The 27,937-nt window shown below is 56.3% G+C and overlaps 1 protein-coding gene across 1 annotated transcript in view; it reads left to right on the forward strand.

Moving 5' to 3' along the window:
- The window catches only part of SEPTIN9 (septin 9), a 77,777-nt gene that overhangs the window by 43,549 nt on the left and 6,291 nt on the right, over positions 1–27,937 (forward strand). Inside the window, exons 2-6 of the mRNA XM_065896354.1 lie at positions 22,147–22,338; positions 24,840–24,968; positions 25,363–25,444; positions 25,718–25,855; positions 27,662–27,779. Coding sequence (XP_065752426.1) covers positions 22,147–22,338; positions 24,840–24,968; positions 25,363–25,444; positions 25,718–25,855; positions 27,662–27,779 — 659 coding nt within the window. The remainder of the gene's footprint in view (positions 1–22,146; positions 22,339–24,839; positions 24,969–25,362; positions 25,445–25,717; positions 25,856–27,661; positions 27,780–27,937) is intronic.

The raw sequence follows: 27,937 nt of genomic DNA on the forward strand, positions 1-27,937 counted from the left end.
AACAGACATTTGTTTTGCTCTCTTCATACAAGCTCTCCTTGGAGGCTTTTTTTTTTTTTAAAGATAAAGGACCAAAGAGCAGCATTTCCTCCATGATTTGAATACATTCTCCTGGGGCAGGGGACTGGACCAGATGACCCCAGGCTTGCCCCCATGCTCTGGTGCTGGGGGAGCCGTAGGGGAGTGAGGACAGGATCCCAGTCTTCTGTTCCTTGTCTGCCAGGGACAGAGGAAGAGCCGCCCGTTGCTGGGGGTCAGTTGTGGGCCCCGGAGACAAACGGCCACTGGATAGTGGCCCCGTTGAGTCAGAGGGAGAATCGTTGTTGACTGTAGCTTGGGGGTCGGTGGGGGCCAAGGGTGGGCAGGGGGTGCAGAGGGCGGAGCGGGTGTCACAGACCCCATGGGGGAGCAGGTGGGCAATGCACCACCTATTGGCTTCACTCATCTGCCCCCGGCCCTGCGGTGACGGAGGGCACGGAGCAGAGGCACTGCGGCCACTTTGCAAACCGCACGCTCTGCTGATGTCACTCTGGTCACCCCAGTGGCTTTGCAGTCAGCCTGCCAGGCCCCAAACCCCACAACCAGCGCTGTCTGGCCAGGTGCCCGGGGCCCCCAGTCTTAATGTCGAGGAGTTTCATTGAAGCGACCTTTGTCACCAACTGCTGGAGCTGCCTCCCTCCCTCCCTCCCCACGTGACGGAGGTGGGGACCAAGGCCGAGGCGAACGGTAGGTCGGGACGTGTCCACGACAAAATGTCATCCTCCCAGACTTTTCCTCGTGGGAAAAAGAACACGTTTTACGAGGCTTTTGTTTGCCCTTGGTTTAAGTGTAGCTGTTTTAAAAAGTGGGAAAACAGAAGGATCTCCACTGTGTCACCTGCTGCCTGGGAGGTGCTGAGGGCAGGTGGGAAGGGGCCTTTCCGTCGTCTCTGGCCGCTTGCCGTCCACCCCGCCTCCACGGCCACCCTCTGGGGCTGGAGTGCTAGTGAGGAGTGCGGTTGGGGCAGAGGAGGGGACCCGGGGAGTGTGGGGCTGCGTGTCCAGGTGGCAGCGGGGGGAGGGCCGATGTGGTGGCTTCTGCTCACCTCCGGCAGGGCCACCCCGGCACGGCACCCGCTCAGCAGATGCCCGCCTCCTGCTTGCCTGACACAAAGTGCCTTTTCCATCTTTCCAAAGTCTTGCCTGTCTCCCCAGCCTCCTCCAGGGCTCGCTGTGAAACTGGATGGCCTGGTCCCGTCTCCCCGAGGCTCCTGGGACCCCCCTCCACCATGCGCCAGCAGCCACCTCTGTCCCCATTCACTCCTTCACTCCCTCGTGCGTTCATCCACCAGTGCTTTTGGGGGCACCTGCTCAACAGTCCTGAGCGGAAGAGGTGCCACTGTGCTTGGGCGCCAGGTCCCCCGTGGGCCACGGAGGGAAGGACAGGAGACCTCTGTGTGCACCTCAGTTTCTGCATTCAGCCTGCTGCCAGTTCGTCGGGTTGTGGGGAGACGTGAGCTGGGGATGGGGGGGGTTGGTCCTCCGGTTTTGTGGGGTGGGTGGAGGGGAGGTAAACCCCCCTCCGTGGGTGCCCCCTGAGCTGGCTCCTCGTGGGGCCCTCCGACGACGGCTGGGGAGTAAAGAGCTGATTCACACCACGGGGCACCCAGAGACCCGAGTGCGAAAGTTATAATTAAAGTTGCTTTTGAGCAACGCAGAGGCCTGTCTCCCTCTGCGGCCTGTGCTAACAACCCTGTAAAAGTGGGACTGAACTGAATTCTCTCTAGTTGTGGCTTGTTTGGCATCCTTAGGGTTTGGGAAGGGGAGGGAGAGGACTTGGGCTTCCAGCAGATTTGGGGTGGGTCCTACCAAGAGGGCCCAGGAAATCCGGCAGCGGCCCCCCCAGCAGCTCTGGCTCCCCCCATCATTTCCTCCGGGCCTGCGCTGAAGGTGCTGACCAGACTCAGCCCCTGACCGGTCGGGCCGGGCCGCAGGTGGGTGCTGGGCCTGAGTCCTGCTGCCGGGGGGCCACTGCCCCCCGCTGGTTCAGGTATGTGGAAGGGGTCTGAGTGGGTGTCTTGGGAAGCAGAGGTTTTCCCCTCTTGTCCCTCCTGCCCAGGGATTCAGGATGAGCCAAGTTCAACCTTTCTGATTGCTTATGGGCTGTGTTTTTATCTCCACTTCCCCCTCCTTTCAGGGTGAGATTTACGGCTTCCGTCTGTAAAAGGGGCCTGCTCCCGGGTCATTCTGTGACTTGACAGGTTCCAGCCCATTGACATCGAGGGCCCTTTTTAAAAATTCACGTCCTTATGAGCACTGGTGGTTTGAGGAGCAGGCTGGGCAGGTATAGAAGTCACCGAAGTCACCTGGGCTGTGGAATTGTAAGGGGGCGGGGCGCCTCACAGGCCAGATGCTGGGTCAGTGCTGGGGGCTGGCCGTGGACCAGAGGACACAGTCCCTGCTCTGATTCCCTGGGGAGCTCAGCCATCAGCCTTGTTGTTGATAATAGCTTTATTGAGAAAGAATTCACTTTCCAGAAAATTCACTCTTTTAAAGTGTACAATTCAGTGGTTTTTGTATATTCACAAAGTTAGGCAACCGTCACCACTAATTCCAGAATATTTTTATCACCCCTCGAAGAGATCCATTAGCAGTAGCTTTCCATTCCCAACTCCCTGCTCCCAGCCCCTGGCAACCACGAATCTGCTTTCTGTCTCCATGAATTTGCCTATTCTAGGTATTTTATATAAGTGGAATCGTATAGTAGGTGGCCTTTTCTGTCTGGCGTCTTTCACTTAGTGTCATGTTTTCAAGGTTCATCCATATGTAAACATGTCCATGTCCCACTTCTATTTCTGACTGAATAGTATTCCATTTTATATCAATTGATGGGCATGTGGGCTGTGTCCACTTTGTAGCTCTTTTGAATCACGCTGCAGTGAGCATGGGTGTCCAGGTTTGGGTGCGGACGTGTGTTTTCATTTCTCTTGGGGTCACTTGGGAAAGCTTGGCTCACCAGCACTGAGTCGGGGGTGCCCTGTTGGTCCCTCGGGCCCCACCCCCAGTGGCTGTGAGCATCTCATGTCTCGAATCTGTGTGTCTGTGCAAATTTGCTGGGGGTTCTTTTGTTTTCACTGTTGAGTCTGGAGCCAAGATCTGTGGAACAGGATGAATCGACGTGGAATCAATGCATGGATGAATTGGGGGGGGGGGGCGGGGTTAGAGAAGCCCGTTGGGTCCGCAGCTGGGGCCTGTCGCTGACTTCTAGTTTCCTTTGCCTGCATGGGGCCCAGAACAAGGCAGAAAGGGGAAATGGAAGGCTTGTGTGTCCTCTTCCAGGGAGACAGGGAAGCATGCAGCAGTGAGCTAGTCGTAGTGTGAGAGGAAGTGGGTCGATGGAAGGAGTGGGTGGGTTTGGCGTACCCTCCCCCAGGGGACCTGCCCCTCTCTCCACCAGCCTTGGCCCCGAGGGGGCGTGGGGGGGGGTAGGAGGCGTTTCCTTCCTGGGAGGGTGGAAATGTAGGGTGGGGGGCTGCCTCTGGGATCCAAGGAGGGGGTGAGGGTGGCCGCGGTTCTCCCAGACCTGCAGGAGCTAGCTACATGCTACAGCGTTTCTGATGTTCTGTGCATCACACGCAGAAAAGGTAAGCCGTAGAGAGAATGCATGTCGGTTGTCTTTTTAAACCACCGCACAAGTGCAGCCGGGAAAGGCCCACCCCTGCACACGTCTGGGCGCCCGCTGTGTCCACTCGCAGCTTCGCAGCCCGGGAGCGCGCCGGGGAGGGCCCACTGGCGCGGTCTCGGGTCTCGGGAAGGCGGTCTCGGGTCTCAGGAAGGCGGCGGAGCGGCCGGGCTCCCTCCCTCCTCCTCTGGGCCCTCCCCGCCCGGCAGCTGGAGGGACCTCTGCTTCTCACCAGTTCTCAGGCAGAAATTACCATATGAATGTGGCTCCTTCCCAGAGCCGCCGGCTGGGGAGACCTGGGAGGGGACAGGCTCCCACCCTCGGGGGCCTCCCGGTTCTGTGCTGACCGTGGCACAGATCGATCTGGTGGAAGACGCCGGGCGTTTTCGATCCACAGTAGGTCCCCTCTGGATGCGGAGGGTGCGGGGGGTGGGTTGGGATCTGCCTGCGGGCAGGGCAGAGCCTGCTGGGTCCCAGCAAGTGTGGGAGGCCCGGGAGACAGGCGTGCTCCCTCCTTTAGCTTTCGTCTCAACTTGTAGGAGAACGTGTTGTTACTGTAGCTCTTGTTATTTTGGTCTGATGTCAAAAGTCTCAGCTAATTACAGCAGGAAATGTAGACTCTAAGGAAGGATGTGAGGACGAGGATAGGGAAGGATAAAGCAATCTGAGCGCTCTGTAAACTGTAAAGTGCTGTATGCAGGCCAGCCCAGGGGTCAGCCCTCCTCTGATGGTCCATCCCGGCCCCTACTTGTGTCTCGATTAATACCCTTCGGCAGTTGGCCAAAGCACTCTTAAGTTTGGGCTGGTGATACGTCACATCTAACTGCTGGACAGCAAATTAATGGATACCTAGTGACTGGTAGCCTGTCCACTCCACGTAGGGGACCCACTGCTCGCCAAAGCCCCGGCCAGGCAGGCCAGGCCAGCTGCAGCATGGGTGCAGCGTGGCTGAGGTTTCAGAGTCAGCACGGAGCCCAGGGTGGGTCCAGGTGTTCGGACCTGAGCCCCCTGCACATCAGCCCTGCCTGCCTCAAGCTTCTGGGAGAGACCCCACGCGCCTCGAAGCCCCAGTTAGGAGTGGGTGAGGAAGGTGGTAGGGATTAGGGACCACCCAGTCTCCCCGCCCCAGTGGGCGCCCCCATCCCCCCACTGACTGTTTCCTGAGCAAAATGTCCTGAATGGGCAGGAGCTGTCCCAGGATGTCCGTCCATCCTTCCGCTGAGGTGCTTTGTGGCTGCAGAAGGAGGACGGAAACCGGAAGTTGTTCACATCTCATTCACACGCTGCTACACACTGAAAGCCGAATGAGGGGGAAGCCCATGGGAGAGGATGCAGGCCAGCACTGCGGGAACCTCGCGGAGGGTCCAGGGCTGGAGAGGCGCCACCTGGATTGACCCGGGAGCAGTGGCCGGCCCCGCGATGCTCTGGGAAGAGAGGAGGGCAGGAGGAAAGGGCAGTGAGCTCACCTTTCATTCATTCATTCATTCAACATCTTACTTACTGGGCGCTCGAATGTGTAAGGTTTTGTGAGCAGCAAAGGAGACAGACCCAGGCGTTTCAGCAGAGGAGGATAAAACCTGCAATTTCAAGTTGAGCGCAGGGCCACTCCGGAAGAGAACCACGGGACCCAGCGGGAGTCCCCCTGAGCGGTGCTGGGGGAGAACCTCTCTGAGGAACCTTGTTTGAGCCGCAGAAAGGAGCCAGGGAGACGGTGCACATATCAAAACTGGAGAGGTGGACATGTGCTTGTATTTGATTAGCAAATGCTTAGAGCACTTGCAGTGCCAGGCACCATTCTCTGTGCTTTGTAAATATCTCGTTTGGTCCTCATAGTACTCTTACGAGGCAAGTATTGTTATCCCATCTCGCACATAAGAAAATTGAGGCACAGAGAGGTTAAGTTACTTGCTCAGGGTCACACAGGGAGTCTGGGATGGAACAGGATCCCAGCCCCAGGATTCTGGGGCCTCGGGATCTTGTGTTCTCCCAGGTGCAGGGAGAACTAGTTAGGATTTCAAGCCAGGGGAATGATGCAATTAATTTCTTTTAAACAGGCCTTCCTGGTGCTTTGAAAAGGATGGACTGCGGGGGGAGGGCACTTGTTGGCGATGACGGTTTGGATTGTGGGAGCCGTGGAGGGAGGGAGGCGGGGCGACTGCCTGTTGGATTCGGATTGATAGGACTTCGGGGTGGATGATTGGATCTGGGGAGATGGAAGCGGCGGGGGGACCAAGGCTGGCCCCTGGATTTCTAGCTGTCATAAATGGATGCATGGAGATGCCGTTACTCACAGGGGAGGGGGTGGGGTGGGGAGGGTAGGCTCGAGGTCCAGAGTTCAGTCTGGGGCATGTTCGGTGGGAGACATCTAGACTTCCCTAGGGCAGGGGCCACAGGTACCCAGTTCTGGGCAGGGGGCCTGCCATAGCGGGACATCTCTGCTGAGTCATGATGGACTCAGGGCACCGGTCAGGTTGGCACTGGTGTATGAATCTGGACAGAGTTTGGCATTCGATGCCCAGAGGATGGGCGATAGGTAGAGGAGGAGCCAGCGAGGCCGCTGGGAACCAATAACCAGAGACAGGAGAATCAGCAGAGGAGAAGCTGGGCCGTCAGGGCTGCATCCCTGCGAGTTGGGGTGAGGGGTGACCCCTGTGCATTTGCTCTTCAGAGCGTGGGCGGCTCCATCTGGCCAGAGCCCCAAGCCCAGAGGTGCACCCAAGCTTCACGCACAGCGGGGGCACGCAGGGGCCGCAGGCAGCTGGGCCCTTCCTGCTTCGCTCTGGTGTCCGACCCGCAGGGGGCTCAGGGGTGTCTGTGCACCCTGCCCGCAGCCAGCTTCTCCCCCGGGCAGTGGTTCAGGGGTGATGAGCGTGTCTCCCAAGGGGTGTCCAGGCAGCTGTCCACACACACTGCTTTTTTCTGGAGTGAGCCTGGGGTAGGAGGAGGTGTGTGTCTCTGAGGCTGCTTGGATAGGCGGGCCATCCATCCTCACCCTCACCTCAGAGAGCGTTTGAAGTCGTGGCTTAGGGTGTGCCCTAAGATTTCACAGGCCTGCTCTGGCGCATCCGCTCCCCTGAGTGGCTCCCTTGGGAGAACAGGGGCTCGGTTGTGTGGGGCGGGGAGCAGTGGGGTCTTCCCACTAGGCAGGGCTCTGAGCAGCCCTGCAGGCAGGTGGGCACAGTCCAGGTGGGCTGTCTGCAGAGCGCACGCGGAGGGAGCCATGTCGGGGGCCTTGCAGGTTCCCAGGCCATGAGCACACTTCCTGACCTGCTGCCCGGAGTTGGCCGGGGTGGTGGTGGGGGTGGGGGGACATGACTCCCGCTCCCCCCAAGTCACATCAGCCCGGAGCTGAGGCTGCCATTGGATGGCTGACATCATTCTAAATGGTCCAAAGCTGCTGACCCTTTGTTTCTTCCCACCCCCCCCAACCTTCCCAGACCCTCCAGCCAGTGGTACGAAGTGTCCTGCCTCCTTAAAGGGTCATGGGTCAGGCTTCCACTCCTGCCCCAGGAATTCCCCCCTCCCCGCTTGTCCCCCTCCCTGGCCCTGCCTTTAGCCCCTGCCTCTCTGAAGGGACCAGGGCCCGGGGAGACCTTAGGCAGCATCCCGGAGCCTGAGTGGACGGATCTGCACAGGAGAAGGGCATTGCTTGATACCTTTGAGGGGAAAAGCTCTTTTCCTACTTAGCCCCTGGCAGGCAGCGGGACGCCCTGTTGCACCCCAGAGACCCCTGTCTAGTTCGTGTTATTTTAAATGATCTCATCAGTTGCGGGAGGTGGAGCCCCCACCGCCCCCAGCCTCCGCAGCCATGGAGCTCTGGTGTGCATCGGCTGACAGTCCTGCTGATAGCAGAGGGGGCTGGGGGAGGGATGCTCTGCCCCTCCCCCCCTTAGGGGGACATCCCTGATAAGAGGAAATTCCACCCTGTGACAAATGGCTACTTTCCACCCATCAGACCGGGGGAGATCTTTTCTTTCTCTCTTTAACTTGGCAAGCATTTGCCAAGAATCAACGGAGGAATCTCTGTGGCCGGCTGCTTTGGACGCGGTGGGTGGGCTGGCCAGGGCCAGATTCTGCGTTTGCCTTGGGGCAGGGGCCCATCACGCTGGAAGGTTCCCTGGGGTGGGAGGCGGCTCAGGGGCACATTCCCTGATCCTGCGAGGTGAGTGGGCGGTGGAACAGGAAACGAAAGATAAATCCCTTGACACAGGAAGTCGGAGGCCTCTTCCCTGGCCTTCACTGCAGGCCGCTTTTTAGGAAGTGAATGGGATGGAGTGCAGGTTGGAGCCTGCTCTGACCAAAGATTGATGTCTCAATAGGCCGCTGAGCCCGGGTGAGGAGCTCTGCTGGAAGAGGAGGCGGGAGGTGGGCTGGAAATGAGAGAACAGAAGGGGCCTCTTCCAGAAGGGGGGCGGGCTCAGAGTTGGACGCTGTCCAAATCTGGCTCTAAAGACCGACGCCAATTGAAACCGTGTTGGCAGAAATGAAGAGCTTCTTGAGATTCTTTCCTGGACAAAAGAGAAAAAGTTTGCTTCAAAGGGTTTGGCGCGAGAAAGGGGCAGGCAGTAAGAGTGGAGAACGCCCCCCCTCCGGGACTTTGGGGCGCCCTGGGCCCCTGAATGAATAGAATCGGGTGAGGACGGCGCTGTTCCTGCCGTGACCTCTCCCAGGTCCTGCAAAGGGCGCAGGGTCGTGGGAACTCTTTCCACCCAATCTCTCCTCACACAGAAACCGTAAAACTACAGTTTCATTTTGGGTCTCCTCTTGGGAAAGAGCTGGGGCTCCAACGGGGAGAGATGCAGCCCTTGCCTTTGCAAAACCCTGTCTTTCTCTGGAGAGGCCTTCACCTTTGTGCTGGATTTCTAAGCTGGGTTTCAGGCCAGAGGGCAAAGTCTCAGATTTCTGGCCTCACGCTTACCGATCAGACTTCGGGGAGACGCTTCCTGCCCTGTACAAAGTGTGAAGTGTAATTCGATTTGGAATTAGTTACCAAGTTAGGTGAGCCATGTGCACTTTAAAAATTCACGCCTTGATCCCTGACTGCACAAATTTGCAAAATTCGGTCGTTTATAGTCATCTTCAGAAGGGAACAGGAAGTTCCCCTGTGACATTTATGGGGAGTTTGTAGTGGCTTGGCTGGCTTAACGGGGACACAAGGAAAAGCGGAATCCGGTAAATGGGGAAAGATTCTGTTTCAAAGCCCTGCAGAGAATGGCACCCCTTACATCCCTGCCCCAACTCCCCACCCCTCCCCCCCCCCCCCCCCCCCCGGGCTCGCAGCTTTCTCCTCCGGCTCAGGGATGGAGACCAGCTGTTCATAGCCTCTTTTCCCACCTTTGATCATTTTTAAAATTTTTTATTATTTAAAAATATTTTTTTTGGCTGTGCCACGTGGCTTGTGGGATTTTAGTTCCTTGACCAGGGATCAAACTCATGCCCCCTGCAGTGGAAACTCAGAGTCCTAACCACTGGACCGCCACGGGATTCCCTGATTTTTTTTTTTAATAAATTTATTTATTTATTTACTGATTTATTTTTGGCTGCATTGGTCTTCCTTGCTGCGTGCAGGCTTTCTCTAGTTGCGGCGAGCGGGGGCTACTTTTCGTTGCGGTGTGCGGGCTTCTCATTGTGGTGGCTTCTCTTGTCGCGGAGCCGGGGCTCTAGGCACGTGGGCTTCACTGATTGTGGCTCGCGGGCTCTGGAGCACAGGCTCAGTAGTTGTGGCGCACGGGCTTAGTTGCACCGTGGCATGTGGGATCTTCCCGGACCAGGGCTCGAACCTGTGTCTCCTGCACTGGCAGGTGGGTTCTTAACCACTGCGCCACCAAGGAAGTCCCTCTCTGATCATTTTTTTAAACTCTTTCTCACCCTTCTCTCACCATGGAACCCAGAACATCTTTGTATGTTGAGAAGTTCAATTCAGAGATAATGTGATTAAATTCTAAGTTCTCATTAGACCAAATTAATTTCATCAAGAAAGCTAGGGTGGGCTTCCCTGGTGGTGCAGCGGTTAAGAATCCGCCTGCCAGTGCAGGGGACACAGGTTCGTGCCCTGGTCCGGGAAGGTCCCACATGCCACGGAGCAACTAAGTTCGTGTGCCACAACTACTGAGCCTGTGCTCTGGAGCCCGTGCTCCACAACAAGAGAAGCCACCGCAATGAAGAGTAGCCCCCGCTCGCCTCGCCGTAACTAGAGAAAGCCCGCCTGCAGCAACAAAGACCCAACGCAGCCAAAAACAAATAAGAATAAAATAGAAAAATAATAAAATAAAAGAAAGTTAGGGGTTCTTTGATGAACCCCCCCCCCAGATTGTCCAAATTTATTTGCATGTGTCTGTCTTCATGTGTATTTTTTTTTTAGGGAGAGTGTCCTTACCTTTCAACAGCTTCTAAAACAGGTTTGTGATACATACACAAAAGTCCTGAATTTCTGTGCCAGACTGGGTTCCTTGCATGTAAGGGACTACTGTGAATCTGCCTGGAAGTTTTAGGCTAATAAACATTTGAATAAATGAACTTCATGTTCCTATGTGCCACCACTGTTTTCATTCAGACTGATTTTAAGCCTATAGTGTTTTCTTTTTGTTTGTTACTAAGTAATAGGTACTCAATATTTGTTGAATGAATCATTGTTGTGGTCCTGGTCCACCAGGACCCCAGGATCTTTTTCAATCATTATTGTTTATAGCCATTTTTAAAAATTGAAGTATTGTTGATGTACAATATTATATAAATTACAGGTGTACAATATAGTGATTCAGTTTTTAAAGGTTATACTCCATTTATAGTTATAAAATATTGGCTATATTCCCTGTGTTGTACAATATATCCTTGTAGCTTATTTTATATGTAAGAGTTTGTACCTCTTAATCCCCTACCCCTATCTTGTCCCTCCCCCTTCCTTCTCCCCACTGGTAACCACTGGTTTCTTCTCTGTATCTGTTTCTGCTTCTTTTTTGTTATATTCACTAGTTTGTTGTATATTTAGATTCCACGTTTAAGTGATATCATACATTATTTGTCTTTCTCTGTCTGACTTATTTCACTTAACATAATACTCTCCAAGTCCATCCATGTTGTTGCAAATGGCAAAATTTCGTTCTTTTTTGTGACTGAGTAGTATTCCATTTTGTGTGTGTGTGTGTGTGTGTGTGTACGCACACATATGCACCACATCTTCTTTATCCATTCATTGGTTAATGGACACTTAGGTTGCTTCCATATCTTGGCAGTTGTAAATAATGCTGCTATGAACACTGGGGTGTATGTATCTTTTTGAATTAGTGTTTTTGATTTTTTCAGATATATACCCAGGAGTGGAATTGCTGGGTCATATGATAGTTCTATTTTTAGTTTTTCAAGAAACCTCCACACTGTTTTCCACAGTGGCTGCACCAGTTTACATTCCCATGAACAGTGTATAAGCGTTCCTTTTTGTCCACATCCTCGCCAACATTCGTTAGTTGTGTTCCTTTTGATGATAGCCATTCTGACAGGTGTGAGGTGGTATCTCACTGTGGTTTTGACTTGCATTTCCCTGATGATTAGTGATGTTGAGCATCTTTTCCTCTGCCTGTTGGCCATCTGCATTTCCTCTTTGGAAAAATGTCTATTCAGTTCTTCTGCCCATTTTTTAATCAGGTTTTTTTGTTTTTTTCTAATATTTTTATTTATGTATTTATTTGGCTGTGCCGGGTCTTAGTTGTGGCATGCGAACTCTTAGTTGCAGCATGTGGGATCTTAGTTCCCTGACCAGGGATCGAACCCAGAGCCCCCTGCATTGGGAGTGTGGAGTCCCAGCCACTGGACCACCAGGGAAGTCCCAAATCAGGTTTTTTTTTTAAATGTTGAATTGTATGAGCTGTTTGTATATGTTGGATATTAATCCCTTATATGTCATTATCATTTGCAAATATTTTCTCCCATTCAGTAGATTATCTTTTCTTTTTTTTTTTTTTTTTTTTTGATGGTTTCCTTTGCTGTGCAAAAGCTTTTAAGTTTAATTAGGTCTCATTTGTTTACTTTTGCTTTATTTCCTTTACTTTAGGAGACGAATCCAGAAAAACATTACTACCATTTATGTCAAAGAATGTTTGGTCTATGTTTTCCTCTAGGACTTTTATGGTTTCCGGTCTTTTAGGCCCTTAATCCATTTTGAGTCATTTTTGTATATGGTGTGAGAGAATATTCTAATTTCATTCTTTTACATGTAGCTGTCCAGTTTTCCCAGCACCACTTATTGAAGAGACTCTATACCCCATTGTATATTCTTGCCTCCTTTGTCGTAGATTAATTGACCATAAGTGTGTGGGTTTATTTCTGGGCTCTCTATTCTGTTCCATTGATCTATGTGTCTGTTTTTATGCCAGTATGGTACTGCTTTGATGACTGTAGCTTTGTAGTATAGTCTGAAGTCAGGGAGTGTGTTCTTCTTTCTCAAGATTGTTATTATAGCCATATCTTTGACATCTTCTCCAGGGCAGTTTCTTCTCCAAGGTCTACCCGCGTCTGTACATGTGTCTGGTTTCCAGACCCATCACTGTCCTGTTCTCTTTCGTTCACCCGCATTTCCTGAGCTGGTTAATAACAGTGTCTCCGTCAACTTAGTCACTTGTACGAGAAGTGGGGAGTCATCTTTGAGGCCCTTGGGGGTTTTGTCAGTTCTAGCTGGGGCCTCGTGGAGGTGGAGGTTTAGGATGAGGATGGACATTTTGATATGTGCTTGGCATCAGTCCACCTGGAACCTCTGGCTGGGGCACCAGGTGTGTGGGCCTCTGATGTGCCAGGGTTTGCCTTCATCAGCACCAGTGTCTTGAGGGAGCTGTAGGTAATCCTGAGAGGGCCCTGGAATCCTGGACCCCATGCTGAGCCTGGTGGCTGGAGTTGAAGAGCTTGGCCTGCCAGGCTTGGCCTGCAGGCTCCTTTTCTCAGGAGTTTATGGAGACTAAGATGCTAATGCACTCAACAGGCCTTTCCAGATGGCTGAGTGGGATCCCCTCCCAGCAGCTCCTGGGGAGAGCACCCGAAGGAAGGAAGCGCTGGAGCCCTGAGGCCTCAGAGCGCTACCCCAGCACCTGGCACTTTCTGGGTCTTTGCTGTAGGAAACCTATACTTCTTTTAGCCTTTTCTTGGCCTGTGGAGTCACCCTGCCTGCCATTCACTAGCTCTGTGACCATAATAAGTGACAAAAGCACTGTAGGCCTCAGTTTCCTCATCTGTGAAATGGGGAAACTAACAATACCTGACGTATAGGGTTGTCGTGATGTTCCCTAAGTTGGTGCGCGGAAGGCGTTTAGAGTAGCGCCTGGTGCAGAGCAAGCCCAGCAAACGCTGGCTGTTGTGATTTGCGTCATTCCTTTGTTTGTTCATTCGTTTGCTCAGCAAACATTTAGTCTTGGACTTGCCACGTGCCAGGCCCTGCTCCGAATGTGTCAGCACAGGAGTGAGCATAATGGCTGAGGTTTGTGGCTTCGTGAATCTTACGTGGGGGGGACACGTGGTTAAAGTAAACCACACACATCACTGTTATCTTTTTTTTTTAATTTTTATTTCTTTTTGGCTGCGTTAGGTCTTTGTTGCTGCATGTGGGCTTTCTCTAGTTGGCGGTGAGCGGGGCATACTCTTCGTTGTGGTGCACGGGCTTCTCATTGCAGTGGCTTCTCTTGTTGCGGAGCACGGCCTCTAGGCGCACAGGCTTCAGTAGTTGTGGCACGCAGGCACAGTAGTTGTGGCTCGCGGGCTCTAGAGCGCAGGCTCAGTAGTTGTGGCGCATGGGCTTAGTTGCTCCGTGGCATGTGGGATCTTCTCAGACCAGGGCTTGTACCCGTGTCCCCTGCATTGGCAGGCGGATTCTTAACCACTGTGCCACCAGGGAAGCCCTGTTCGGTTATCACTGTGGAGACTGTATAAAGTGGAGCGCAGGCCCAGCAAGAGAGCAGTGAGGCCGGCTAATCTGGGTGCCAGGCCGGGCCCTGCAGGCCTGTGCAGCACCCAGGGAGGTGGGAGGGAAGGAAGGGGCAGCTCTTGTCACTCTGTCCCCCTGGCACTTCCTCCATCAGGGACATGCCCATCTTTAAGAAGCCTCTTTGCAGGGGGCAAGGCGCATCTGCTGTCTGGTCCTGGCCATGGGCTCAGGTGCTCTGGTGGGGGCTGTGGCTGTCCCCTCAGCCTGCAGTGCTGCCTTCCCCGTGATCCCAGAGGGTGGACTCCAGGGCCGCTGGGGCTGGGGGCCCCTCTGCTGTGTGCATAGCTGCCAGCTGAAGCCGGGAGACTGCCTGGCTGCGAGGAGCACCTGGGCGAGGGTGGGACGGGGAAGGAAGGCTTCACTGAGGGTGGGGTACTGGCTGGAGACACAGTTTCCTGCAGGAAGAGTACATGGTGGTCGGCTCCCTAGGACCCCCAACTTCAGACCTCTGAGTGGGTCCATCTGGATCTGCCTGGTGACACTGGCTTCTGTTGGGTGGCCTCGTGGGTGTCTGTTGACAGGTTGGCTCGGCCACTGTGGGCGGTGATTGAGCAAGGCCTGTGCGGGTGTTGGTGCCGGTGTGCCTGGGGAGGGGCGGGGTGAGATCAGGAGCCCTGAGCTGGCTTTACCCTGAGAGCTTTGTCCTGCGCTGTGTCCCTGCCTGTGACACGGGTACCACGTGGCTGCCCCCTCTGGCTGGGCGGCCCAGGGGCCGTTTTGCTCCCATAGAGCCACCTCTGCACTTGGCAGATGGGGCTGATGCTCGGGGAGGATGGAACCTGTGGGGACGTTTCTGGGCCGCAGGACAAACAGGGAGGGGGCGGGCGGAGAAGGGTGACCCCTGGGTGTTGCAAGCCTGCCATGCCGAACCACCTCCCACGGCCGCCTTGGGGCTGCGATGAAGTGTGAACCCCCCTGTGAGGCGTCCCACCTGGGAGCAGGCTCCTCTCTGGGCGGTACCTCCCAGCCAGACGTGTGTCCCACCGCCCCGGTCCCGGCGAGCCGCAGACAGCGATCCCAGCCCTGGGGGCAGGGGCAGAATTTCTCCCTTGGAGCAGAAGTCCGAAGCTGGCGCTGGTGACTTACAGACCCCCACCGTCAACTCCTAGAACAGGCGGCCCAGCAGGCCCCTGTGGGGAAGGAGAGGGCAGCCCCATCAGCGGCGGGACCAGCTGCCACCAGCCTGTGGGGACAAGGGCTCCCCACCAGGGACGCGGGCCTGGGCTCAAAATGGCGGCCTGCGGAGAGAAAGCGCCACGGTTTCCTCTGGCTGGTCTGGACATCCTTGCTGGGAGATGAAGGGATGCTTCCACGGCCGGACAGCACGGGGGGTGCGCAACAACCTCAGGCCTGAGTGGGGGCGTCTGGGCCTCAGCTGTCCTCCAGTCGTACAGCTGGCTGGTGGGCACTCATGGGCACAGTGGGTTCTTTTCAATCCATCTCTACCAGCAGCGTCTTCGTTTTTGTCGTAACATAACAGCTCATTGAGATATAATCCGCACCCCGTACAATTCACCCATTGAGCGTGTGCGTCAGTGGCGCTTCTTCACAATGTTGAAAAGCCGTCATCGTTACCTACTTCCAGAGCGTGTTCATCACCCAAAAGGAAATCCCACAGGCATGATGGCGCAGCCCCTGGCAGCCACGCATCCGCTCTCTGTCTCTATGGATTTGCCTCTTCTGGACATTTTCATTTAAATGGACTCATACCGTATGTGGCCTTTCACGTCTGGCTTCTTCCATTGTGCGTAACGTTTTCAAGGTTCACCTGTTGTAGCCTGTCAGGACATCAGTGCTTTTTTTTTTTTTTTTGGAGTATGGTTAATTTACAATGTTGTGTTCGTTTCTGGTGTACAGCAGAGGGATTCAGTTTTTACATAAATATACTCTTTAGCATATATATATGTTCTTTTTCAGATTCTTTTCCATTTTACTTTATTTACAGGGTATCGAATATAGTTCCCTGCGCTCTAAGGTACGACCTTGTTGTTTATCTATTTTATTTATTAGCAGTTTGTATCTGCTAATCCCAAACTCCTAATTTATCCCTGCTTGCCTCCCCCACCCTTTCCCCTTTGGTAACCATAAATTTGTTTTCTATGTCTATGGGTCTGTTTCTTTTTTGTAAATAAGTTAGTTCATTGTATCATTTTTTTTAGATTCCACGTAAAAGTGATATCATGATATTTGTCTTAGTCTGACTTACTTCACTTAGTGTGATCATCTCTAGGTCCGTCCACGTTCCTGCAGATGGCATTATTTCATTCTTTTTTATGGCTGAGTAGTATTCCATTGTATACATATGCCACGTATCCTTCATTCATTCATCTAAGACATCAGTGCTTTTTTTTTAACATCTTTATTGGAGTATAATTGCTTTACAATGGTGTGTTAGTTTCTGCTGTATAACAAAGTGAATCAGCTGTATATACATATACGTATGTCCCCATATCCCCTCCCTCTTGCGTCTCCCTCCCACCCTCCTTATCCCACCCCTCTAGGTGGTCACAAAGCACGGAGCTGATCTCCCTGTGCTATGCGGCTGCTTCCCACTAGCCATCTATTTTACATTTGGTAGTGTATATATGTCCATGCCACTCTCTCACTTTGTCACAGTTTACCCTTCCCCCTCCCCGTGTCCTTAAGTCCATTTGCGTCTTTATTCCTGTCCTGCCCCTGGGTTCTTCAGAACCTTTTTTTTTTTTTCTTAGATTCCATATATATGTGTTAGCATACGGTATTTGTCTTTCTCTTTCTGACTTACTTCACTCTGTATGACAGATTCTAGGTCCATCCACCTCACTACAAATAACTCAATTTCATTTCTTTTTATGGCTGAGTAATATTCCGTTGTATATATGTGCCACATCTTCTTTATCCATTCCTCTGTCGATGGACACTTAGGTTGCTTCCATGTCCTGGCTATTGTAAATAGAGCTGCATTGAACATTGTGGTACATGACTCTTTTTGAATTACGGTTTTCTCAGGGTATATGCCCAGTAGTGGGATTGCTGGGTCATATGGTAGTTCCGTTTTTAGTTTTTTAAGGAACCTCCCTACTGTTCTCCATAGTGGCTCTATCAATTTACATTGATAAACCCTCCAACAGTGTAGGAGGGTTCCCTTTTCTCCACACCCTCTCCAGCATTTATTTGTAGATTTTTTGGTGATGGCCGTTCTGACCGGTGTGAGGTGATACCTCATTGCAGTTTGGGTGTGCATTTCTCTAAGACTCATATTCCACTGTGTGGATTTACCACATTGTGTTTATCCTTTCATCTGTGGGTGGACCTTTTAGGTATTTCTCGAAAAGCTACTTTTTGCCACTCCCTGGGCTAGGATTGGGGGTACTGCTGAGCGAGCCATGGCCTCAGGTTTGAGGAGATGGTGGGGTAGGAGCTGGGGGGGAGTGCAGGGCGGAGGGACCTGCAAAGGACCACGTGGAGCCAGGACGAGAACCTGAGGCCCCTGGTTCCCGGCCTCGAAGCCTTGAGGGGGGCGCTGCACCTCACTTTGACTGCGGGATGACCGTGTCGCCTATTGTCCAAACTGCAGCCTTTCTGAGCGCCACCTGGGTTCTGTTAATAATTAAGCTGGATACCAGAAAAACTGAAAGCAGGGACTCAGACACATGTCCACCCATGTTCATAGCCGTATCATGCATCATAGTCAAAAGGTGAAAACCACTTAAGCGTCCATGGACAGATGAATGGATAAACAGTGAAGTACTATTCCGACGTAAAAAGGAACGAAATTGTGACACAGGCTGCAACAGGGAGGAACCTCGAGGACATTATGCTCAGTGAAAGAAGCCCGGCACGAAAGGACAAATACAGCATGACTCCACTTTTATGAGGTTCCTAGTGGAGCCTGATTCACAGAGACAGAACGTAGAACAGAGGCTATAGGGGGAGGGGGGAGTTAGTGTTTGATGGGCTCAGAGCTTCTGTCCAGGATGATGAAGGCGTTTGGAGGTGGGTAGTGGTGGTGGTTACATGCCATCCCGAATGTATTTAATGACGCGGACTCAAATACTTAACATGGTCAGAACGGTCAAGGTTGTACGTTGTGTCTGTTACTACAGTAAAGAAAGTGATTAGGAAGTGGAGGGAAGGCGTAAACTGGCGTGTTAAGGTCACCACACACACCCCGACCCCAGGTGGTCACGTGGGCTTTTCTTCCCCAGAGGAGGGTGGTGCTGTGGTGGGCAGGGATGTTGCCCTGGGCGTGGGAGCCTGGGGAGAGAGCAACTGACCCAGAGTGGCCGACCCGGTGGAGCAGGGGTGAGGCTGCCCCAGGGGTCACCTCCCCCACCACAAACCTACATTTCCTCCTCAGAGTGTGGCTCTGGGAAGGAGGGGATATGGTGGTCCACACACCGCCCCCCCACCCCACCATCCCCTTTCCCAAGGGGTTCCCAAGTAGGAGCAGTGAAAAGTAGCAGCAGCTCGTACTGTATGACCTTGGATAGGTTACTTAACTTCTCTGAGCGTGAGTTTTCCACATTTAAAGACCAGGGCTCCCTCTTGCTCTACTTGCCTGAAGTGAGAGTCACCTTGGACATAAATGTGAAACCTCTTATTTTTCTGGTAAGAACTTCCCTTTCCTATTAATAGCATTTGATGAAGTTTGGGTGTGAAACAAAGACAGATAACAAGGCCATGGGGAAGAGGGTGAGGCCTCAGCTGCAGGCAGCTCACTGGAGGAGGTGGCTTGGACACAGGTCTGGGGGGCGGGTCAGGAGGTGGCGTCTGGCCTTCGTGGAGGGTCTGCAGGCAGCCTGGGGCAGCACAGCCCTCCTCCCTGTGCTCCCCACCCCACGCTGAGGGGAGACTCCTAAGACCCCATTCATTCAGGAGTATTGGTTGAGTGTCCCCTCCTTGTAGGTCTCTGGAGGCTCAGTGGGGATCCATACATATCACTGCCATAGTCACTGGAGCTCACGGTCTGTGGGGGGACATGGATGTTAATCAAATATCGCAGGAGTGAATGTGAAGTTACAGGGCTGCTTAAATTCAGTGAAGGTCTCAGGTTGGCCAGACCGCTTCCAATGCATTTCAGAAAAAAATCACTCTGGGGACCTCAGTCTCCTCATTTGTAAAATGAGTAGGTTGGACAAGAATTCTGTGCTGTCCAGAATAGGTGCCATGTGTCATTCTTTATTTGAAATTAATTAAAATTAAATAAAAAATTGTGATCCTCCGTTGGACCAGGTGCATTTCAAGCACGCCAGTCACATGTGAAAACGGTGATTCTGTAAAAAATTAAACACACGATTACCATTTGACCCAGCAATCCCACTTCTGGGTTTACACCCGCAAGGTTTGAAAGCAGGGTCTCGAGGAGATATTTGTACACCCATGTTCCCAGCACCACTAGTCACAGGAGCTGAAACACAGAAGCAACCCAAGTATCCATCAAGGAATGAATGGGAAGGCAAACTGTGGTCCATCCACACGGTGGAATATTACTCAGCCTTCAAAAGGAAGGAAATCCTGACACGTGCTACCACATGGATGAACCTTGAGGGCATTAAGCTAAGTGAAACAAGCCAGCCACAAAAAGACAGATACTGTATGACGCCACTTAACATGGGCTACCCAGAGTAGTTAAATTCATAGAGACAGAAAGTAGAGTGGGGACTGGGGGGTTCGTGCTTAATGAGGACAGTTCCAGTTTTGCAACACTCCTGATCTGCATACTTAAAATTGGTTAAGATGGTACATTTTGTGTTATGTACATTTTATCACAATTTTTGAGAAGTCACACGTGGCTGCCACACTGGATGGTACTGGAGTCGCCGGTCTCCGCCGTCCCATCCAGCCGGCTGGAGCCCCAGGGGCCTGCAAGGGGTCGCACGCAGACAGCGTCTCTGGGCGAGCTGGCCTGCCAGGGCCTCTACTCTGGCCCGCGCGGTTCTGAAGGCAGACCCCAAATCCTCCTGGCTGGGTGGGCACAGAGGGAGGGTCCCGTGTCTGCGGGCCATCTGGGTGGGCACAATTGGGGTTGCCCACCAGGGGGCCTCCCAGAGGAGGAGGGACCTTGCAGGAATGTACCCTCACCTGTGCAAAAGGCCAGGCCTTTCCCTCAGCGGGAGGGATGGTGCTTGTCATGTTTTTATGATTATTTCTCAAGCAGGGCCCTGGTGGGCAGGATGTTTGCTTTGGTTTGAGTTTCTGCAGTGGTTGTTGGTGCCTGTGGAGGGGCCGGCTGGAGTCTCTCTCGCTCTGCTGCTCCCAGGGCCCGTGGAGGGAGGTGAGGGGGTTCAGGGGACGCCCCCCACCCCACCCCCCGTGCTACTCGGGAGGGGGTGAGGGATGGAGGGAGATGTAGGGGTGGGGTGGGGGGCTGGCCCAGTCCCGGGCAGAATGGCTCCCAGACCCGCAGACAGATGGAAGCAATTTTCGGTCACGTGGGGCAGGGCTGAACTGCGGTCCTGAAAGACAAGGCCCCACGTCTGTCTCCAGGAAACAGCCCCAAAGCCACACGTTCAGACCAGATGCAGCTCTGGTCTTTGTTTATTTAAAGATGCCGGAGCCCGGGGCAGAGTGTTTCTGAAGAGGGAACAGAGGCACAGACCTTCCAGGCCATGCAGGGAGGAGGCCCGCGAATGGCAGTCGAACCCCCCGGCCCTTCGCCTTTCCCTGGCCTAGGGCGGTGGTGGGGGTGGACCTGGAAGCAAAGCCTCAAGCGTCAGCCTGTTGTTAGGAGAGATGCATGCGCCCCCTGGCAACCCCTGGCGCTTTTATCTGCGTTCTGTTCCTCGCTCAGCACCCCCATTGTGGGAAGCAGGAACGGCTGTGCTCGGTCAAGGGCAGAGGAGATGGGGAAGTTACTGGCTGACCTGAGGGTGAACCAGCAACACCCCAATGTCTCGGATTTGTATGCACGTGGCACCCATCATCCTTCCTGTCTTACTGGCCTGGGCCTGGGCGTGGGAGGAGAGGGTGCTGGCCCCCATCTCGGCTCCTGAAGACAGATGTGGCTGCAGAGGTGCGAGCCTGGGGACGGGGTAGAGTCCGGCTTTTTTCCCCGGGAAGTGGAAAGGCAGTTTATCTGAAAGCCCAGCAGTGACCTTCCTGACCTGGCGACCTGTGTCCTGCTGCTTCCTGGGGCAGGGTCGGAGGGGGTGGGCAGGAGGGCACGTTTGGGAAGGCTGCTTGCCCACCCTGGCGGTGGGGCACGCCCCCTAGAGCATGGGGCACCCGGAGCCGACGCCCAGGGAACCGACAGCCTCTCCCCAAGGGCTGGCGGGAGGGGCTCGCGGGGCAGGGGAGGCATCTGGACTCGCTGTGTGGTCGCTTCCCATGAGCTCAGGGTGCCCCAGGAGGAGAGACGGTGATCCTTCCTGGGAGGTAGGATGAAGCCGAAAATGCTTCTTAGTGGGAAGAGCTTGGACCCAAGGGGGCAGGGAAGGGGAGCTGGGGGGCCAGCCGGGGAGGGTGTGGCCTGGACATGTGCCACATCGGGGGCTCAGTGGGACGCGGCCAAAGTGCTCCAGCCGGACCCTGGTGGGGACCCTGCACCGTCCTGAGCGCCCTGACCAGCCCTGCTGGCCGGGTGCACCTCAGGTCCCCACTGGGGGGCTTCTGGGGGGCATCCCCCCACCCCCAGACCTCCAGCCTGGGCATGTGGATTCTTGAGGGCAGCACGGGAGGAAAGGAGGAAGGCTCTAACCTATAGACCGCAGAAGCTTGAGGTATTTCGAGCAGCTCAGCCCGCCTGCAGACATGAAAGCAAAACCTCCTCCTGGCCTGTGGGTGTGAGGCCCACAGGTGCTGGGCGGCCAGAGAGAAGACGGCCACCTGGATCCAGTCCAAGGAGGGGGGAGGCGGGGGGCAGTGCCCGCAGGTGCTGCCCGGGGCCCTCTCCTTCCTGCCATCTCCCAGGAACGCTGGGCCTGGAGGAGCTAGCACCGCATCCAAGCCCTCCTGCCTCGAAAGAACGCCCCTCGTCCCAGCACTCCTGCCGCCCCAGGGCTATTGGCTGGTACCTGGGACTGAGCCAGTGCCGGGCCTCCTCCATCCTTCCTTCAGAGGGCTGTCCTCTCCTTTGTCCTGGCTCATGGGTTCACCCAAACACTGGCTGTTTGACCCGCAGGGCCCCTTCGGCCGTCAGGCTGCAGCAGGTGTTGGGGCCAAAGGTGAAGGAGATGGGGGGGCCCACCTGGGTGCCCCGGGCAGGGCAGGAGGGTGGGGGGCAAAGAGCGCTCCCCGCCGTGCTCGGGCTAGTTCTCCTGGGTACAGCTCAGGTGAGATAGAGGAGGGTTCAGGGGTCAGCCCTGCCCTGGAGGGGGGGCCCCAGCCTAGGCAGGGCTGGCGGCTTCAGATCTGGAGCGAGGCTCTGTGGGCCAAGCTGAGCGGCTGCAGGACGACCTGGGCCTCCGGCTCCAGCTCCGGGCATTTCTCAGGGGTCTCCCGGGCAGCTGAGCCTCAGTTTCCCCGCCGGAGGATGTGGGGCTTAGCAGACGCCTGCACGTGCCCCCCATGACCCCCTAACGCGCCCGCTCGTCGTCCCGCAGCCACCGAGGCAGCTCCCGGCAGCGTTGGCGACATGGCCGACACCCCCAGAGACGCCGGGCTCAAGCAGCCGCCCGCGCAGAGGAATGAGAAGGCCCCCGTGGACTTCGGCTACGTGGGGATCGACTCCATCCTGGAGCAGATGCGCAGGAAGGCCATGAAGCAGGGCTTCGAGTTCAACATCATGGTGGTCGGTGAGTCCCCGGTCCCCACCACTGCTCAGCCTGCCCCCGGGCCAGCCACACAGGCTCCGGGGCATCTTCTCTTGTAAAACGGGGGCGACAGACCTGGCCTGCAGGACAGATTGCGAGTGGCCTTGTGTGTGTGTACGCGTGCCCGCCAGGAGGGTCTCAGCCTCCATCAGCTCCTCAGCAGGGCCTCTGCCCATTACATTAAGAACCCCGGAGACAGCTCGGCCCCGGGCCGGGCAGGGGCTCAGGCGACGACAGCTCTCTGACCAGTGGCCTCCACCTTCTGCTTTTACCTTCTGCTCAGGCATCCCCATCGCTGTGGCTCAAGCCCTGGGTGGGCTGACCCCCGCACCCGGCAGGCCTGGCTGGAGGCTCCCCTGCGGCCTCTGCAGAGCTGGATGGATGGTCACGGGGAGGGGGTGGTCATCGATCAGCCCGGCCCAGACAGGGTTGGGGGGCTAGGCTGGGGGAACAGTGGGCAGCCCTTGTTCCCGAAGACTCTCAGGTCCTGTTCAGTCCTCACGATAACCCTGTGAAGGGAGCGCCCATTTTACAGGAGGGCACGATGAGGTCGTTCAGCTTACAACCCAGGCTCCACGCCTCCGCCCTCCTTCCCACAGCAGTGCCCCCGCAGAAGATGCAGCCCGGGTGGAAGGGCACCTGTGGGGGGTCTGCAGACACGGGGAGAATCCCAGCCTTGCCCCTGCTGCTGCCTGATGCTTGCCCAGACTTCCCTGGGGTTTGTCTCAGCCTCAGTTTCCTCATCCATAAAATGGGATAGTCCTGGCCCCCAAGGGCCAGGAGGGGTACATGGGAGAACGTGTTCGGTCCCTGGCATGGTCACGGGCACTCAAGAAGATTTCAGAAGCAATTATGAGGATGGTGGTAATAAAAATAATAATTACAGGATAAACTTTATAATATCCTGGTTGGCATCTCCCAGGTGTCAGGGGCCATGGCTGGAATATTTGATGGAGCCCCTGGCCTGAGCTTGGTGGGGACACAAGACCATTGGGCAGAAGGGGAGATGGTTGAGGAGGAGGGCCAGTCCTCGGGCTGGTAAACAGCTCAGGCCAGGGATTCCCGACGCCACCCTCTGGGGGATTCACACTTTTCCTTGAAAGGTTATCAGAGTTGGAAAATCAGTGTGATTTAATTTTTAAAAATAACTTTGGTTACCGTGGCCTAAGGCCAGCTCAGCGCAGAGGCAAAGTGATGGGGCTGCACGTCTGGAGTGTGTGAGCCTGTGTGCATGCGGGTGCGTGCACGTGTGTGTGCACGTGTGTGCACGTGTGTGTGCACGTGTGCATAGTGCTGAGGTGTGCCCGGTGCCCGGTGCGTAGTAGGCATCTTATAAGCGTCAGTGCTCATCGCCGCTATTAACCCCCGATGTGGAAGGTCCTGGCTGGGGCCCTGGAGCTGGACTGCTGCTTCTAATCCTCAGTCTGGACTTGGCCTCAGTTTTTCTCATCTGTCTGATGGGCTAATGACAGCACCTGCTTGTGAGGGTTAAACTGCCGCTCTTAGGACAGTGCCTGGCGCACAGCGAGGGCCGCTGCGTGGGCGGGACGTGGGGCAGCAGCAGCGAGGCGGACCCTAGGTTCAGGGTGATTTAGAGCAGGAGGGGGGGGGCCTTCCAGTCATGACTGAGTCCAGGTCCCCTCCCTGTTGTGCCCTCCGCCCTCGTCCCTCTTGCTGTAGGAGGGGACTGTGGGTGACGTGAGGTTTGGACTCACAGCCAGGCCAGAATCGCTTCTGGGGCCACACCGGGGGGCGGCTGATGCCCCAGGGGCTCACTGCCCCCTCGGCCCCTCAGCTGCCAGGTCTGTTGATGTGGGCACTGGTCAGCGCTGTCCCTGCCCTTGGCAGTGAGGCAGAGCTGCCCAGCATCCAGGGGCCCGGTCAGGCCTCTTGTGCCAGGAAGAACTGCAGCAGTGGCCTTTTATGGAGCCTGGCGGTCACTTGGCTGCAGGCTGTGTGTGCTGTGTGCCGACTCTTCAACCGAGATGATCCTGGGAGGCGGGGAGCCCGGCCCCCAGGGCTTTGGACTGGAGCCCCACAGTGTGGGCAGCCCGGCCCTGGGGGATGCAGACCCTCCATCCTGAGGTCCCAGGGTGGGGGGCTCTGTAGGGCTTTTCCTTCAAACCCCATGTCGATCCCAGTATTCCCAACAGCTAAGAGTGGATCTGCACTGGAGGGGCCAGCCCCGCACTTTGCCTCCCCAACACCGTTCTGCATCTCAGCTCCTCCCGGGCACCCCAGGACCTCGCATGGGGCAGTTTGACCATCCCTGTGGTCAGAAGGCGAGGGGTCCGTGTCCTGCTCTGCCACAACGTACTGTGAGAGCTCGGCCACCACCCAGGCACCCTCCTGCCTCCTGACCTCCCCCTGACCCACCCCCAACCAAGGTGTGCTGGGGGGCGATGCCCAGGCATCACTGCATCGCAGGCCCGTGACCTGCTCTCTCTGGAGCGCCACGCCAAACAGCCCCGTTCTCTCCCCAGGGCAGAGTGGCTTGGGAAAGTCCACCTTGATCAACACCCTCTTCAAATCCAAAATCAGCCGGAAGTCAGTGCAGCCCACCTCGGAGGAACGCATCCCTAAGACCATTGAGATCAAGTCCATCACACACGGTGAGGAGTGCCGGGCGGGGGCTGGGCGGAGGGATGCCAAGTCGGGTACCTCAGGTCCCCTGAGCTGGTGACTCTCGGCAATACCTCTGGGCACGTTGAGACTCAGGGTGAAGGGTGAAGGGCCGGGGCTGCTCTGCAGGACCCCTGCAGGCCCTGGTCAGAGCCCCCTGGAGATAGCTGAGTTTTCCACCAAAAATCATGGGCAGGGCGTGCCCAGGATAAGTGTCATCAGCTCTGCTGGACTTTACTGCTGCAGGTTGTCATCTCCCTGGCATCACCCTGCGGGTGCCCCAAGTGCGCTTCTTTGGGGCAGGGTGGTCAGGGAGCCTGGCTGGGGTGTCTGTACGGTCCCTGGGTCTCCCCCTGAGCTCGGTGGGGCTGGGATTCTGTGCAGATATCGAGGAGAAGGGCGTCCGCATGAAGCTGACGGTCATCGACACGCCGGGGTTCGGGGACCACATCAACAATGAGAACTGGTGAGGGGCTCCGGGGGCCGCTTCCCCGGGTGGAAGAGCCCTAACGGGGCTGCTGGGAATCTTACCCCTCCCCCCGACCCATGAGGTCGAAGTTCAGCATGGGAGGCTGGTGCGGGTCTCTGCTCTGCTCAGAATGTCAGACACCTCCACACGTGTACGGGCGTTGGGCTGGGATTTGGGGAATTACGGACCTGCGGGTGGGGATGGGGGCCTGCCCCCCAGCTTGGGTGGTGGGGGTCCCGCGTGCAGGCTGACTGGGGCCTCTCCATGCAGCTGGCAGCCCATCATGAAGTTCATCAATGACCAGTACGAGAAGTACCTGCAGGAGGAGGTCAACATTAACCGGAAGAAGCGCATCCCAGACACGCGCGTCCACTGCTGCCTGTACTTCATCCCCGCCACCGGCCACTCGTAGGTGCACACAGCCGAGGCCCGGGGCTGGGCTGCCCTGCGTGCAGAAGGGCTGGGTGGGCCGTGGTCAGCAGCCTGTGTGCCCCAGTCTCCCTCTGCCCCCGTACCACGTCCCACCCACTTGTCCACCATCCAGCTTGCCTGGCGGGGTGGAGGACCAGGCGGGCCCAGGATGGTTCGGTGCCTGGGACCTGCCTTCTCAGGCCGGCCATTCGGGTAGGCCTGGCAGGCGGGTTGAGACTCCGGCTGTGTGTCCTTAGCACTTACCCGCTCTTCCAGGGTGGCTGCCGGTCCCTAAGGGGGGTGATGATGGTGTGATAACAGTCCCCGGCAGGGACCACCAGGAGGGTTTAAAGCACAGAGAACGGGCTTGGCCCCCGGCAGGGCTGGATGAGGGCTGTCGGTCGAGGCCACCTTGGTGAGAGCTGTTTTCTCCTGCGGGTTCTGTCTGCAGCTAGAGGTGCACACACGGGTCAGCGAGGCTGGCCTGCGCTGGGTGCCCCGGAGCCGGGGTGGGGGGTCTCCTTGCCTCCTGTGAGCAGGGTGGTCTTCCCTGTAGGGCAGCTGGGCTCCTGATGGCCTCATAGACCCTTTGTCCTTGGCTCCCTGCGGCTCTGTCTGCACCGGATACCTTGGTGCCTCTCTGCCCGCTGGTGGACACCCTCGGGCTTGTCCTGAGTCAGGACGTGGGGAGGAGGTGGACCCAGCACCCAGCGGGCAGCAGGTGCAGTGGGGTGGGGAGGCAGCATGGGTGGACGGAGAGGGAGAGCTGGGGCCCGGCGTCCTGCTGGTCGCCACGGCCTGAGGCTCCGGCTCTTTCTGGCTGTTCTACCCTCGGTTCTACTCGGAGCAGGGAGCCCAGGGGTTGGGGGCCTCAGCCCTGCAGACACGTCCAGGAAGGAGCCCGGCAGGAGGCGGCTGGCCTCGGCCGGGGCCTTTGTGGGAAAGCAGGCCGAGTCCCCGAGCTGCCCGCAGCGAGGGTCAGCTCAGGGGTGAGCAGGCCCGGCACCAGAGCAGGGACCGTGGCCGAGCCTCTCCTTCTGGGGGACAGCGGGCTCAGCCGCGGGCCCCACGGCAGCTGGTCCAGCTGGTCCAGGCTTTGCGCCACTGAGGGCGACGCTGGGAAGCAGAGCCGGCCGGCGAGCTGAGGGTGGGCACTGCTGCTTCTGCAGGGGCCCAGCTGAGCACTGCGCCGTCCCCTCCTTCGGGTCCCGGGCCCGTGGGGCTGGGGTGGCCCCTCGCCCTCCTCGTTCGGACCTCCTCCCGGAACCCGCCTCAGCCCCACCCCGTGTCTGCGACTGACTGACCCTTGACGGCGGGAGGAGAGCAGACGCAGCTCTGCTCATGGTGGGGATGTGCTACCCGCCGTTCGGGGGTCCTGTGGCCCTGCCCACACACCTGCTGAGAAGAGGTTTCGAGTCGGTGGGGGTCAGGGAGGGGCTGGAGGGTAAGCCTCTCTCCACGTCAGATCTCAGGCGCACTGGAGCCTGTGGGCGGGGGGCTGGGACCGCCCCAGAGAGCAGCCTCCCAGCCCGTCCCGGGAGTTGGGGCCGAGTGAGCTCCCATCCCTCCTTCCTCTCCCCCGTATCGAGGACCCACGGCACGATGGCCACCTGAGCCGGTGGCAGGGGCAGCACTTCTCCGAGTGGACACACTGGGGGCTTTGGGAGCTCGTGCACGAGGGTGCTCGGAGCAGGCCTGCCCCTCCGCCCCCTGCTGCCCGGACTCAGTGTGTCCCAGGAGCCCTTTTCCTTTTTCTGTCCACGTCCCTCCAGCCACACCCTCAGCCATGTCTCTCTGCTCCAGCCTCAGGCCCCTGGACATCGAGTTCATGAAACGCCTGAGCAAAGTGGTCAACATCGTCCCGGTCATCGCCAAGGCCGACACGCTGACCCTGGAGGAGAGGGTCTACTTCAAACAGCGGGTAGGGCGCCATCTCTGCCCAGCTCCTTGGCCCCCTGCCCCTCTGTGGGAGCGAGGCGGGTGAGGGCCAGTCAGACAGAACAGGCCAGGTTTTTATTAGATGGAAGAGATGGTCCGGAAGGGATGGGCTCCACCAGGGGACAGCTGGCCACTTTCCTC

This window comes from Phocoena phocoena, chromosome 19 (assembly GCF_963924675.1).
Source record: "Phocoena phocoena chromosome 19, mPhoPho1.1, whole genome shotgun sequence".
Classification (NCBI taxonomy): domain Eukaryota; kingdom Metazoa; phylum Chordata; class Mammalia; order Artiodactyla; family Phocoenidae; genus Phocoena; species Phocoena phocoena.